The sequence below is a fragment of the Ochotona curzoniae genome, unplaced genomic scaffold, assembly GCF_017591425.1.
Source record: "Ochotona curzoniae isolate NIBS_2020 unplaced genomic scaffold, NIBS_Ocur_1.0 scaffold_1037, whole genome shotgun sequence".
Taxonomy (NCBI): Eukaryota; Metazoa; Chordata; class Mammalia; order Lagomorpha; family Ochotonidae; genus Ochotona; species Ochotona curzoniae.
The window spans coordinates 34,235,712-34,249,881 of NW_024467083.1; the positions used below are offsets into that span (position 1 = coordinate 34,235,712).

The 14,170-nt window shown below is 52.0% G+C and overlaps 2 protein-coding genes across 5 annotated transcripts; one reads left to right on the plus strand and one right to left on the minus strand.

Annotated features, from left to right (window-relative positions):
• The first annotated feature begins 187 nt into the window (after positions 1-187).
• On the plus strand, positions 188-5,595 carry TMEM79 (transmembrane protein 79). Its single transcript, XM_040998924.1, has 3 exons — positions 188-956; positions 1,144-1,357; positions 5,072-5,595. Exons 1-3 carry the CDS (start codon positions 188-190, stop codon positions 5,283-5,285), a joined length of 1,197 nt encoding a protein of 398 aa, XP_040854858.1. The 3' UTR covers positions 5,286-5,595.
• Positions 5,596-6,798: 1,203 nt separating this feature from the next.
• Positions 6,799-9,786, minus strand: LOC121168368 (glycosylated lysosomal membrane protein). Of its 4 annotated transcripts, none has more exons than XM_040998405.1 (6): positions 9,640-9,786; positions 8,935-9,192; positions 8,549-8,749; positions 8,218-8,436; positions 7,483-7,592; positions 7,092-7,355 (listed from the first exon to the last, which is right to left on the minus strand). In XM_040998405.1, exons 1-6 carry the CDS (start codon positions 9,757-9,759, stop codon positions 7,190-7,192), a joined length of 1,074 nt encoding a protein of 357 aa, XP_040854339.1. In that variant the 5' UTR covers positions 9,760-9,786; the 3' UTR covers positions 7,092-7,189. The 4 variants fall into 4 exon arrangements, with proteins under 4 accessions (XP_040854337.1, XP_040854339.1, XP_040854336.1 ...); XM_040998402.1 differs by having other exon boundaries at positions 7,483-7,733; XM_040998403.1 differs by lacking the exon at positions 7,483-7,592 and having other exon boundaries at positions 6,799-7,355.
• Between the last annotated feature and the right edge of the window lie 4,384 nt (positions 9,787-14,170).

Sequence of the window (14,170 nt, forward strand, 5' to 3'; positions counted from 1 at the left end):
CCACTCCAGCTCCCTCCTACCTTCCTCGGTTTCAACACCCTCCTCTGAGCCACATTCTCCCTAAGGTGCCAGAAGGGGCCCTGGCCCAGGGGAATCTCATGAAACTTTCCTCTCTGCAGCCCCTCCCACTCACATAGGATGACAGGACCTTAGACTGGATGCCCACCCCCAGCGTGGAAGCTCCAGCATGACCGAGCCCGAGACCCTGGCCCTACTGGAAGTGAAGCTGCCCGAGGCCCCCGAGAAGAACCCACCCCCCCAGGACCTGCTTCCCAATGGCCGGCAGCCAGAAGGTGAAGGTGGGACCGAGTCCCACCTTCCTGGAATTGGGTCTCTCCAGGGGGAGTTATCAGTTGGATCTCCCACAACCAAAGAAGCAGCCGAGGATGGTCTTGATAGCACCGTGAGCGAGGCTGCCACCTTGCCCTGGGGCACCGAGCCCCAGCCCTGTGCCCCTTTCCCGGATCCTCCGGGCTGGAGGGATATACAGCTGGAACCTCTGGAATCAGAGCCACCTATCAAACCTGAGGAGCTGCCTGAGGATGATGCCAATCCGCTGCCTGCCAAGGCAGCCCGGGCCTTCGTGCCCATCGATCTGCAGTGCATCGAGCGGCGGCCCCAGGAAGATCTCATTGTGCGCTGTGAGGCAGCGGAGGGGGAACGCCGAGCCTTGCTGCCCCCTGCCCGGCTTCCCCACCCTGATCCCCCTGAGTGCAGGTGGGCTGAGGCGGTGGTCAAGCCTCCCGGCCGGTCCTGTGCAGGCTGCGGGGGTTGTGGTGGCCGCGAGGGACTGAGGGCCGTGGCCTCAGTGGGAGCCGCCCTCATCCTCTTCCCATGCCTGCTGTACGGAGCCTACGCCTTCCTGCCCTTCGATGCCCCACGGCTGCCTACCATGAGTTCTCGCCTGATCTATACGCTGCGCTGTGGGGTCTTTGCCACCTTCCCCATCGTACTGGGTGAGTCCCAGGGGACCAGGGAGAAGAAGAGGGGGGTACCCAGGACATAGACTTGAAAAGGGCAGGAGAACGCACTCTCATTCAGACTGGTCCCACTAGGGCCTCCCCCACTTGTTGTCAGGACCTCCTGGCCCAGACACTAGTACCTGCCTCTTCTGACCCCTGTGCGTTTCCCATCCCTATTCAGGGCTCCTGGTATACGGGCTGAGCCTGATATGCTTTTCCGCCCTGCGGCCCTTCGGGGAGCCTCGGCGGGAGGTGGAGATTCACCGGCGCTATGTGGCCCAGTCTGTCCAACTCTTTATCCTGTATTTCTTCAACCTGGCTGTGCTGTCTACCTACCTGCCCCAGGACACCCTCAAGCTGCTGCCTCTGCTCACAGGCCTCTTTGCCATCTCTCGGTGAGTTGGGGTGGGAGTTGTGTGTGTGTGTGTGCAAGTGTGTGTGTGTGTGTGTAAGTGGGAAGTCATGCAGCAGAACCAGGCCCCTGTGCATCTGACTCTGAATTAGCCTAGACATATGCCTGGAGAGATGAAGCTAGAATCCTCTCTTGCATTGTCCTCACCTGGAGGAGGTAGTCAGCTCCTCTGGCTTCCAGTAGGAAGTTGATTTCAGAGACAACTTACCAGCACAGGACTAGAAGGCTTTCAAGTGTCACAGAGATTGGGGTACCTGGTGTAGCCACTCCTCCTGGGGACTTGGATCCAGTGTTTTGTTGTTGTTGTTGTGTTTGCTTTTAGCTTCCAGCTGAATACGCCCTGTGATCAAATGCTTCATTCTTTTTCTTTTTTTAATTGATTTATTTTTATTGGAAAGGCAGATCTGCAGAGAAAAGGAGACACACAGAGAAAGATTCTCTATCTACTAGTTCACTCTGCAAATGGCCACAACAGCCAGAGCTGAGCCCTTCTAAAACCAGGAACCAGGAGCCAGGAATTTCTTCTAGGTCTCTCATGTGGGTGCAAGGTTCCAAGGCCTTGGGACATCTTCCATTGCTTTCCCAGACCATAAGCAGGGAACTGGGAACTGGATAGGAAGTGGAGCACCTGGGACCTGAGCTGGCTTCCAGTGCTTGTGAAAGGAGGATTAGTCAATTGAGCCATCGCGCCAGGTTCCCCCTCTAGGTTTTACTTCTTAAACTTGTTATTAGGACATTCTTTTTCATATTGTGTTAGACCTTCTGTCCTGACTTCGATCACTCTCCAGACCTGCCCAGGACAGATTCCAATATTTGATGACATCTGTCAAGTCTCCCCACTCACCATCTCTACTTTGCTACGTGGCCCTGCACCCTTCATTGTCCTGGCCCCCTCAGCTGGGCAGGAAATCTTGCTAGTAAGCCACAAGCAGCAGCGAGGGTGCCATCTTGGTCGTGCTGATCAGGGTCACCTTGGCCCCTTTGGCAGCCTTATTATTCTCCTTTGAGTCAAAGCTTGCTTTTGCCTGGAATCCTTAGGATTTATTTTTCATGTGAACTTGAATTTCCAAACCCAAATGGAGCTTGTTGAATTCCCCTCAGCCCCCAACTAAATTTCCTCTTGCTGTTCTCAGTACAGGATTTCAGGTCGCTCTCACAGCCTAGATATGCCCACTGAGCTGCAACTGGACTTCCTGGGACTTCTGATGACTGCGTTGTGGTCAGCTGGCCTCTTGCCTGCCATGCAGCTTTGCATTTCTCCCCATAGGTTTCCTAATACGTTCCTCCTACATCATCCAACCTCCCATTCATAACCCCGGGGGAATACTGATATCAGGTAGATGTTATCCTGAGCTAAAAGAATCACCCAGGAGCCAAAGGGAACTCAGTGGTTGAGATTTCCCATTTTAGTTCATTATTTTTTAAGGTTTATTTATTTTTACTTGGAAACTCAGAGTTGCAAAGAGAGGGAACGAGATCTGCTATCTCCTGGTTCACTCTCCAAGTGGCCACAGTGGCCAGAGCTGAGCTAAAGCCAGGGGCCTCCTCCAGGTCTCCTATGCAGGTTAGGATCCCAAGGTTTTGGGCTGTTCTCTACAGTCTTCCCAGGCCACAAGCAGAAAGCTGGATGGGAAGTAGAGCAGCCAGGACATGAACTGACACCCACATGGGATACCAACACTGGTATCTTGAGAATTCGTCTGTGAAGCCACTGCGCCAACCGCAGACTTCCCATTTCATGTTTCTATAACAAAATTGGGAGGATTCAAAGGTTTTCTTCACGGTGCTTCTTCAAACAGTAACACTTAGCCCGGTACCATGGCTCAGTGGCTAAATCCTCACCTTGTACATGCTGGGATCCCATATAGGCGCCAATTCATGTCCCAGCTGTTTCACTTCCCACCTGGCTCCCTGCCAGGAAAGATGGGATGAGAGAGAGACAAAGAGGAAGATTTTGGGCCCGGCATGATGGCGCAGTGGTTAAGGTCCTTGCCTTGCACGCCCGGGATCCCATATGGGCGCCGGTTCTAATCCCGGCAGCCCCTCTTCCCATCCAGCTCCCTGCTTGTGGCCTGGGAAAGCAGTCGAGGGCGGCCCAAGGCTTTGGGACCCTGCACCTGTGTGAGAGACCTGGAAGAGGCTCCTGGCTTTGGATCGACACAACATCGACTGTTGCGCTCACTTGGGGAGGGAATCATCAGATGGAAGATCTTCCTCTCTGTCTCTTCTCTCTGTATATCCGCCTTTCCAATAAAAATAAAATAAATCTTAAAAAAAAAAAAAGAGGAAGATTTTTCAACCAATGATTCGTGCTTCAAGCAGCTGCAGCAGCTGGATCTGCACTGATTTGAAGCCAGGAGCCAGGAGCCAGGAACCTCTTCTGGGTCTCTCACGCGGGTGCAGGTCCCAATGCTTTGGGCCATCCTCTCCTACTTTCCCAGGCCACAATTAGGGAGCTGGATGAGAAGTGGATAGCCAGGACATGAATTGGTGCCCATAGGGGATCCTGGCACATTCAAGGTGAGGACCCCAGCCACTAGGCTACCGCACTGGCCCCAAGGAGTCTTTTCCTGGGTGTTTCATGTAGGTGCAGGAGCCCAAGCACTGGAACCATCCTCCACTGCTTTCCCAGGTCATTAGCAGGGAGCTGGATGGGAACAGAAGCAGCCAGGGACTCAAACCAGTGCCTATTTAGGATAATGATGTTGCAGGCAGCAGCTTTACTTGCTATGCCACAATGCTGGCTCATACCCTCTTGAAGCTGATTTCCTAACTCATTCCTTCTAAATTGGTCTGAGTGTGGCTGATGCGCAGGCTTGGGTTCAAAGCATGGCTTTGTTGTGTCCCAGGTTGACTTTGGTTGGTCTGACTTATCCCCCTTTGGGATCAAATGCAACAGAACCACATTACAGCTATCAGAGAATGAGGCAACTATTTACATGCTGACATGAAATTATCTCCAAGATAGAGTATTATCAAATGGGAGAAAAATCAACAAACAAAAAAGTTTTGTTTATCTATGCAAAAAAAATCAGTGCATAAAATCCCTAATACTGGATGCCTAGGTAGGGTGGAGATGGGGAAGAACAGAATGGAATCGGGCCAGGAAGCTATTACCTTATTGACCTTTGAGTTATGTGTAAGGTCCACTCAAAAAAATTTTTGATTGTTTGAGAAATTAGGGTGGGTGTGGAATGAGAGCACAACTTCCATCCACTGGCTCGCTCTCCAATTGCGACAGGCCAAAGCTAGGAGTCAGGAACTCCACTGAGGTCTCCCACAGAGGTGGCAGATCCTTGAGCCGTCACCCATCCCCTGCCTTCTAGAGCACCACTGGCAGGAAGCCAGAATTAGGGTGCAGCCAAGACACTGCTGTAAGGAAGGAGGGTGTCTTAACTGCTGGGCCGAAGGCTCTAAAAAAAAATCGCTTCACTTACAACTTGAAAGGTAAATACATAAAAGAGGGCGGCACTGGTACACTCATCTCCGAGGGGTGTGGGGAAGACACGACCAACCCGTGCACTTCCATTGATTATCACCCTGCCTGGTGAGCAGGAAGTGCGCAAAGCCGGGCTGGTGGTAGCTAGAAGTCCCAGCCAAGGGCACAGGCCTCGCCTTGCACACTGCCCAGTCTCGGTGCCAGCGGGCAGCTACCCTTCTCTCGAGAGTAGCCCGAGCTTTTTCTCCATCATCACAGGCTGATTTACTGGCTGACCTTCGCCGTGGGCCGCTCCTTCCGCGGCTTCGGATACGGCCTCACCTTCCTGCCGTTGCTGTGCATGCTGGTGTGGAACCTCTACTACATGTTCGCCGTGGAGCCAGAGCGTATGCTCACCGCCTCGGAGAGCCGCCTGGACTACCCGGACCACGCCCGCTCCGCAGCCGAGCACAGACCCCGCCCGTGGGGCTGAGCCGTCCCGGGGCTGCGTGCCTGGACTTCGACCCCAGCCCTGACCATTGGTCAGAGCGGGTGCTGCCCTTCACCTTCGCAGGGACCCAGCGCCTGAGCAGCCAGCCTCCCTCGCGGGTTCACTGCTTTGCAGAACTCTGCCGCCGTCACGGGGCAAGGCCAAAGCCCCTCTTTCACCTATCTCGGCGGGGACGGGGCCTTGAAAAAACTGGAAATACTGCCTATGCCCAAAGGCAGGTGGCTGAGCATGAGATCAAATCAAGACTCTTGTTCTGGGGGAGCTGGGTTCGGGACCCTCCAAGGTCACAGCCTTTTGGGAAATCGCTTACAGTTGTCCCAGTCCAAAACAACTGCTTCCTCCATCCAACCTTTATGGGCCACTAGAATTTCCTACCTCTCCTGTATGCGGGGAGGACAGACAGGGAATTCTGTCTCTCAAGAGGGTCATGGGTGTGTGTGTTGCATGTATGTGTGTGAGCACATGGTGTCTGGAGCCTGCTTGTATGGCAGAGTGGCTCCTGTCCATCCAGTGTATGTGCAGGTGATACAATGTAACAATAAAGTGCTACTACAGTTCGCATTGGCTCTTCCTGTTTGCCCCCAGTGGCTTTCTCTTTGGATTCAGGCTGCACCTGCTAAGAGGGAAACCTCTTAGCCCTGAGCAGCAACAAATGGAGGTTGACAAGAGCTCGGGGCCCCACAGTGAGGGAGAGGATGAGGTCCAGGGAGGAAACCCGGCCTCAAACAGAAGCTGCCTTCTAAGCCCCCCTGTGCCCTGGCTCAGCCCCCAACCCAGCTGCACAGCACTCACATAGTGAGACTGGGATCCTGTGGAAAAATATTTCTATTTTTATGCCTTCCAGGGCAGCCAGTCCCCGCGCCCGCCCCCCCCCCCGCCTTTTTTTTTTTTAAGATTTATTTATTTATTTTTATTACAAAGTCAGTTATACAGAGAGCTGGAGAGATAGAGAGAAAGATCTTCCGTCCGATGATTCATTCTCCAAGTAACCGCAATGGCCGGTGCTGTGTTGATCTGAACCCAGGAGCCAGGAACCTCCTCCAGGTCTCCCACACAGGTGCAGGATCCCAAAGCATTGGGCCGTCCTCGACTGCTTTCCCAGGCCACAAGCAGGGAGCTGGATGGGAAGTGGAGCTGCTGGAATTAGAACCGGTGCCCATATGGGATTCTGGTACATTCAAGGCCAGGACGTTAGCCACTAGGCCACGCCACCGGGCTCATCCACCTTTTTTTTTTTTCAAAGATTTATTTATTTATTTTATTACAAAGTCAGATATACAGAGAGGAGGAAACACAGAGAGAAAGATCTTCTGTCTGATGATTCACTCCCCAAGTGACCGCAATGGCTGATGCTATGCCGATCCAAAGCCGGGAGCCAGGAACTTCCTCCAGGTCTCCCTCGTGGGTGCAGGATCCCAAAGCACTGGGCTGTCCTCAACTACTTTCCCAGGCCACAAGCAGGGAGCTGGATGGGAAGTGGAGCTTCTGGGATTAAAACTGGTGCCCATTTGGGATCCTGGCACGTTCCAGGCAAGGACTTTAGCCTCTAGGCCACCGCATGAGGTCTAGCCAGCCCTTTTAAAAAAGGCCTTTTGCTCAGTTCTGTTGAGTCCCATCAGAGAGGAATGGGGGTGACAGGAAGGGAAGCACCACCAAGGGTGAACTTCCCTTTGGCATAACTGCCTTTGACCCCACTCCAAGGTAGGAAGTAAGCCCTGCCCATCCCTACCACTAGGGGTCCCAGAAGTTCAGGTTGGTCTGAGTTCTGCGGAGAAGCGAAATGGGAGAAAAGGACCAGGTGGGGATGTTGACTCTTCGGCTCCAGAGATCCAAAGCACAATGGGGTAGGTGAAGCACTCGCCAACCCTCCTTGTGGAGAGTGGGCTTCAGTTTAAGGACTGGTATTCGGAATACCGTTTGCGGTGCAGCAACAGAATCACCAGTCCCCCCAGCAGCAGGAGCCAGGGGGCACCCAGGGCCACGACCATAATGCCCAGGACTAGAGGAGATAAAGTGTCCACTGGAGGGGTGCCCACACCCAGCAGCATCGACCTAGATCAAGCAGAGAGAAAGGGAGGGCTGAGCAGGTGCAGGAGAGGAGCCTGGGAGGCTTGGCAATCCTGCTCTGCAATGTCCTCCCCACCGCCCTCAGCCCCTGGGCCCATGCCCTGGCTCTCACCAGCTGAGGTAGTTTTGGTCCCAGTAGCCAGGACCTGTGGAGGCCCCGAATGTCAGGTTGAAGGCACAAAAGTTGTTCTGGGACCCGAAGAAAGCACGGACAATGGGTGACTGAGGGAGTGAGTATGCAGAGTGAAGAGGGGACGCCTGGCATGGCAGGGAGGATTCCCGACCCCCGTGCTTCTGGGAGAAAGCCACTGGGCGCCACTGCACAAAGGCTGATGGGGCAGCGCCCCACAGCAGCTGGTTCAGCTGAGGAAAAAGGCAGACAGACACGGCAGGGTGAAGAGCAATGTATGCCCAGCCCCTCTCCTCCTCCTCCTTCCCATCCCCTCCCAGCCTCTAGCTTATGACCAGCAACACGTTAGGGGCAGCAGGAATCCTGAGTCCCAGGCCTGCTTGCATGGGGACCTCCACTGCCTTACCACCTCACCCCCATACAGAAACAGGGACTCCAGCTTGAAGAGTCCTGAACCCTTTTTCCAGTCTGGCAAGTCAGCACTCAGCACCGTCCTCTGAGCCTCCTGGCCCTTGCATATCCCCTGTCTGCCAAAGCGTGAGTCATACTGCCCTGACTTTTGTCCTGTGTCCTGGGAGGGCGGAGACAGGTGGGACTCCTGCACACAGAGCCCAGCACTTAAAGGAGAAGTATTGCCAAATGGTAAATGAGAGCACTTTTCTGAGGCCCTCATAGGGTACCACCCAGGTTCCCCCCGACTGTCCATGGGAGCCTGACCTGGAAGACAGCAGGTGCATATTCATCATCAATGGAGTGTTGTTCCTTCATTGTGGGGCAGTCAGGGGCCGGCCCCAAGGTGACGACCTCCAACCCAAACAGGGAATGGTTTCCCCTGGGAGAGGTCCCATCCAGCGCCACCTCTAGCTGGCAGGTGTCCGCCGTGTGCAGGAGACGAGGGGGTTGGGTTGGCCGGCCAGATCTGGAGAAGGCCTGAACCTAGGAAGGAAGGAAGCGAATGGAATAGTGCTCAAGGGCTACTGCTATCCTTAGCCCCCTACCCTACATATACCAGCCTTTGGAGTTCCTTGTGGTTTCCCCACACCCTTACCCTGAAGGTCAGACTGCCATTGGCAAAGGACTTGGTGGGGTCACGCGTGGGACGGCCTTGAAATGTAGCGCTCAGAGTGGCAAGATCCAGCGTGTTGTTGATGCTATTCCAGGAGAACTCGGCCAAGGAGTAGGGAGGATAAGGTCTTCCAGGGGGCTCTGCTGTCGCGTCAGACATATTGGTGCTGTCAAACTCAAGCAGCTGGGGAAGGGGATGGATCTGGGCTTGCCTCAGGTCTGGTGTCCTGAGTCACACCTGCCCACTCTCCACCTGTTGCAGGCTCTCCCATTAGAGTTGTCCCTGCCCATCAGCCCATCAGCCCCCAGTCTATCTTGGGCTGAACCCACTCCTTGGTTCTCTTCCCTCCCCCCTGACCACCTGCTCACCCGTGTAAAGACAACAGCAGAAGAAAACTGGATGCTGTCCTTAGGGAGCACCACCAGGCCGCCATCGGGCTCAGGGGAGAGCAGCAGGCTCCAGTTGACTCTTAGGAGGCTTTTGGGGGTGTTCGTGGCCACCAGCACCACGGCTGGCGGGCCCAGACTGCTCCACACATAATGCAGTGTGGAGTTGGCGCCCACTGCCCGGATGTGAAGCAGATTTTCGGGGGGGCCTGAATGGTCAGGGATGACCTCGAGAGACACCTGATGTACAGAACAGGGGAGGGTGGGAGAGACAGGAGTCACAGGTAAAGGAAAGACCTGAGGGTGAGGGACGGGACTTGAGCAAGTGTGGGACTCTGGAGCCCAGCCGAGAGGAATGCGTGGGAGCCAAGGGGACCCCAGGGTGGAAGGGCAGAGGGGCAGAACCGGGACTGCCCCATGGAAGTGGGGAGGTGGGAAGGGCACAGCAGGGAGACAACAAAAGGCCAGTGTTCACCTGCACCTGGGGCACCCAGGGCTGAGTCAGGTCCCAGGCTACTGCCCAATCCTGTTCCATGGAGCCCTGACTGCCCCCATTTCCCGGACTAAACAGCCCTTCCCTTCGCAGCCACCCTTCCCACTCCCATCCAGTGGTTGCCCCAGATTCCAGCCACCCTGCAAGGGAGGCATTTCCTGAAAGCTCCATTGCCTTCGCCCCAGAGCCCTTACCAGTCGAGTCTCTTCCCCTAACAGGCCGAACGGGGCTGAGAACAGAAGTAGACCCAAGAGGAGCATGGGGCCGGGGGCGCGATGTCCCCAGCCCCAACCCGGCTCACTACAGCCGCACATGCAGCACCAACTTCAGCTGGTGGAAGGTTGCCGAGTCACATGACTTGAATTCAGCTGACCTTCCCTTCCTTCCTAGGGCGGGGCAACCACAGCAGATCTTAAAGAGACAGCATGTTTTAATCCAGATTCTGGTTTAGAATCACAAAGACTGGGAGGCAGCAGGTCACAGCTAAAATACCTGGGTCCCTGCTACCTAGCTGAGAGACCTGGATTGGGTATCCAACTCCTGATTTCCACCTGGCCCAAGCTCAGCTGCAATGGGCACTTAGGGAAAGAAGTAACTAAGTTCTTTTTTAAAATTCTTTTTATTTTTTATAATAATTACATGGTTGATCAGGGTGAGAACGATCGAGGTTTAGGGAAAACTGGGTGAACTCATTGTTTCCAATTTTGCTATTTCTTCTTGTTGTTTCTGGGGGAAGGGGAGAGATAAAGGGAGAAGCCACCCACGACTTTCCACACATCCCAGTACCCAGGGATGAGGAACCGCCACCTCTTATCAACCCAGAGTCTCAATGTGTACATATTCTGAGGGTTCTGCTCAAGTCGTTTGGATAGTTCTGGAATGCTGTCGATTTCACCAATCCAAGGATGATGTCGCCTACCCAATGTCCACTGACTGACATCGTAAGCCTCAAGTCTCCATTCACCAAGATTTTTTTGCTGTCATCATTTGATTCGGGCAATTCCCCAGTTTGTTCTGTAGTCTTTCTTCTGCTATGGTACCAAATGAGCTGTCATATTCTCCTTTAACATCAGGGCCTGTGTCCCCCACCCCCCAAAAAACTATAAGAGTATACCTGTATATGAAGAGTATGTCAGGCCTGAGCCCAGCAAGGTGGCTTGGCAGCTAGAGTCCTTGCCTGGAACGCGCTGGGATCCCATGTGGGCTGCCAGTTCTAATCCCGGCAGCCCCACTTCCCATCCAGCTCCCTGCCTGTGGCTTGGGAAAGCAGTTGAGGATGGCCCAAAGCCTTGGGACCCTGCACCCATGTGGGAGACCTGGAGGAGTTCCTGGCTCCTGACTTTGGATTGGTGCAGCACTGGCCATTGTGGTCACTTGAGGGGTGAATGATTGGACAGAAGATCTTTTTCTCGTCCCTCCTTCTCTATATATCTGACTTTGCAATAAAAAAATAAATAAAATCTTAAAAAAAAATAGAGTATGTCAGGCCTTGTGCGATGGCTCAATGGGCTAATCCTCAGCTTAGGGATCCTATGCCCGGATCCCATATGGATGCTGGTTTCTGTCCTGGCACCCACGTGGGAGACTTGGAGGAGGAAACTTGGAGGAGGTTCCAGACTCTCAGCTTCAGATCAGTTCAGTTCTGGCTATTGGGGAACCAGTGGGTAGAAGGTCTTTGTTTCAATTTCTCTCTCTGTAAATCTATCTTTCCCATAAAAAGTGAATAGTAATAATAATAATAATAATAAAAAGAGTATGTCAAACACAAACCCCAAACACACACTGGGTTGGCAAGACATTTTAGAGGAGATGGGCAGACACTTCCAGCCTCGCCACAATCAGTCTCACTGAACAGTTACCTAAAATGAGCATGTCTGGACCCCAATGGGATTCCCAAAGTAAGACTCTCTGGTAGGAATATCCAGAGAGGAGTTTTGAAGGAATTTTTTTTATAAAGGTGTATTTATTTATTTATTTATTTTTAAAGATTTACTTTATTATTTTTATTGGAAAGGTGGATATACAGAGAGGAGAGACAGAGAGGAAGATCTTCCGTCCGATGATTCACTCCCCAAGTGAGCGCAACGGCCGGTGCTGAAGCCGGGAACCAGAATCCTCTTCTGGGTCTCCCACGCAGGTGCAGAATCCCAGCAGGGAGCTGGATGGGAAGTGGAGCTGCTGGGATTAGAACTGGTGCCCATATCGGATCCCTGCACGTTCAAGGCAAGGACTTTAGCTGCTAGGCCACAGTGCCGGGCCTGAAGGAATTCTGATATTATACTCTGGAGGATGTCTTTTTGTCAATTATATATCTGAAGCCAGTAGTCAGGAGCTTCCTCTGGATCTCCCATGTGGGTGCAGGGTCCCAAGGCTTTGGGCCGTCCTCAACTGCTTTCCCAGGCCACAAGCAGGGAACTGGATGGGAAGTGGGGCTGCTGGGACACAAACCAGTATCCATATGGGATGATGGTTTTTTTAGACAGGACTAGCCAATTCTTTGTTTTGGTGAATGCTAGAAATACAGGTTCTTGTATGTTTATTTATTTACTTTAGTTTTTAAAAAAGATTTATTTATTTTTATTGGAAAGGCAGATATACAGAAAGGAGGAGAGACAGAGAGGAAGATCCTCCATCAGATGGTTCACTCCCCAAGCAGCCACAACTGCTAGAGCTGAGCCAATCCGAAGCCAAGAGCCAGGAGCTCTTCCAGGTCTCCCACGTGGGTGCAGGGTCCCAAGGTTTTGGGCTGCCCTGACTGCCTTTCCATGCCACAAGCAGGGAGCTGGATGGGAAGTGGGGCTGCAGGGATTAGAACCGGCGCCCATATGGGATCCCGACGTGTGCAAGGCAAAAGACCTTAACCACTATGCTATCGCACAGGGCCCTATTTATTTATTTTAGGAATGCAGATTCTGGTTTTACTGTGAAGATATTTAAGTAGGGTATGAGAGAATGTGACATATGTTGTCACAAGAGGTAAGTCCACTTTTTTTTTTTTTTTTTGGCTTAAACTAGGATTAGAATACATACAGCACAAAACTCAAAAGGTATCCAAGGTTTCCGTCCCCATTTCCCAGTCAGCTGGCTTCTCTCAAGACAACCCTGCCTGATTTACGCTACCCTCCTCCAGAGTCTGTGGGTAGTCACACGTGCACACACAGCTCTAACTTTTCACAAGGCATTTGGGGTTGCTGAGTTCTTGTGTTGGTGGGGGTGATGTCTTACATCTTTTATTGTTTTAGAATCCTACTGAGATAGAACCATTTCGCAATCGGTGACATGCTGGAAGAAATATCCCAGCATATACAGCATTTCATATGTTCACAAACAGTTGTGTAGGACAAACATCCAGGAATGGAATCGTCACGTCTTACATTTACCTGCTGACATACCATGTATCCAGGCGTTCGGTTATTTCATTTATTGGTAGCTCCTTCCAAGTAAGGGTGTGGACGCTCATGTTTTTGTTACTAACTTATGCTTCTCTGGAGCTATTTCTACTCGTTGCCTATTATAAAAGTGAGCCTTTTTTTGTCTTCGCTGCTAAGTTCTAAAAAAAATCTCTTTAAGGAAATTAATGTTCATGTTGTTACAAATATCCTCCCTACCCCATATTCCTGATTTGCAAACTTTTGGGTAGTTCCTTCTCCCACTCTGGTATATTTCAAATGCCATGTTTCTTTTTCATATGCTTATGTTTTCATTTCCTACATTTAAACCTGTCACTTAGAATTAACATGACTCTAATTGAGGAGTGATTAAATTTCACAGAATGTATATAATATAGAAACAGTTTTAGAAATAAAACATATTGGGCCCAGCACGACAGCCTAGTGGCTGAATCCTTCATTTTGCATGTGCTGGGATCCCATAAGGGCACTGGTTCGTGTCCCGGCTGCTCCACTTTCCATTCAGCTCCCTGCTTATATCCTGGCAAAGCATTGGAGTGGCCCAACGCACTGGGACCCTGCACCCACATGGGAGACCTGGAGGAAGCTCCTGGCTTCAGCTCAGCTCCAGCCATTGCTGTCATTTGGCGAGTGGACCAGTGAATAAGATCTTTGTCTCTGTGAATCTCTGTTAAGTCCCCGTCTGTGATGTTGGCATCACAAATGAACACTAGTTTGAGTCCCACCTGCTCTGCTTCCAGTTAATGGTTAGGAAAGAGCCTTAAGATGAGTCAAAGTTATTCGGCACTCACACGAGAGACCTGGATGGAGTTCTAGGGTCCAGCTTTTTTTTTTTGAAAGATTTATTTATTGGAAAGTCCGATATACAGAGAGGAGACAGAGAGGAAGATCTTCCGTCCAATGACTCACTCCCCAAGTGAGCGCAATGGCCGATGCTATGCTGATCTGAAGCCAGGAGCCAGGAACTTCTTCCAGGTATCCCACACGGGTGCAGGGTCCCAAGGCTTTGGGCCGTCCTCTGCTGCTTTCCCAGGCCACAAGCAGGGAGCTGGATGGGAAGTGAAGCTGCCAGGATTAGAACCAGTGCCCATATGGGATCCTGGCGCATTCAAGGTGAGGACTTTAGCTGCTAGGCCACGCCGCTGGGCCCTAGGGTCCAGCTTTGACTGGCCCAGTTTTTGCCCATTTGGAGTGAACCAATAGATGGAAACATTTTCTCTGTGTTAGTCTTTCAAATAAATCCATCATGAAGGAGAAAAGGGAATACATATGAGGCAAAACTTACCCTATTTGATGGAACACCTATTTAATGCTA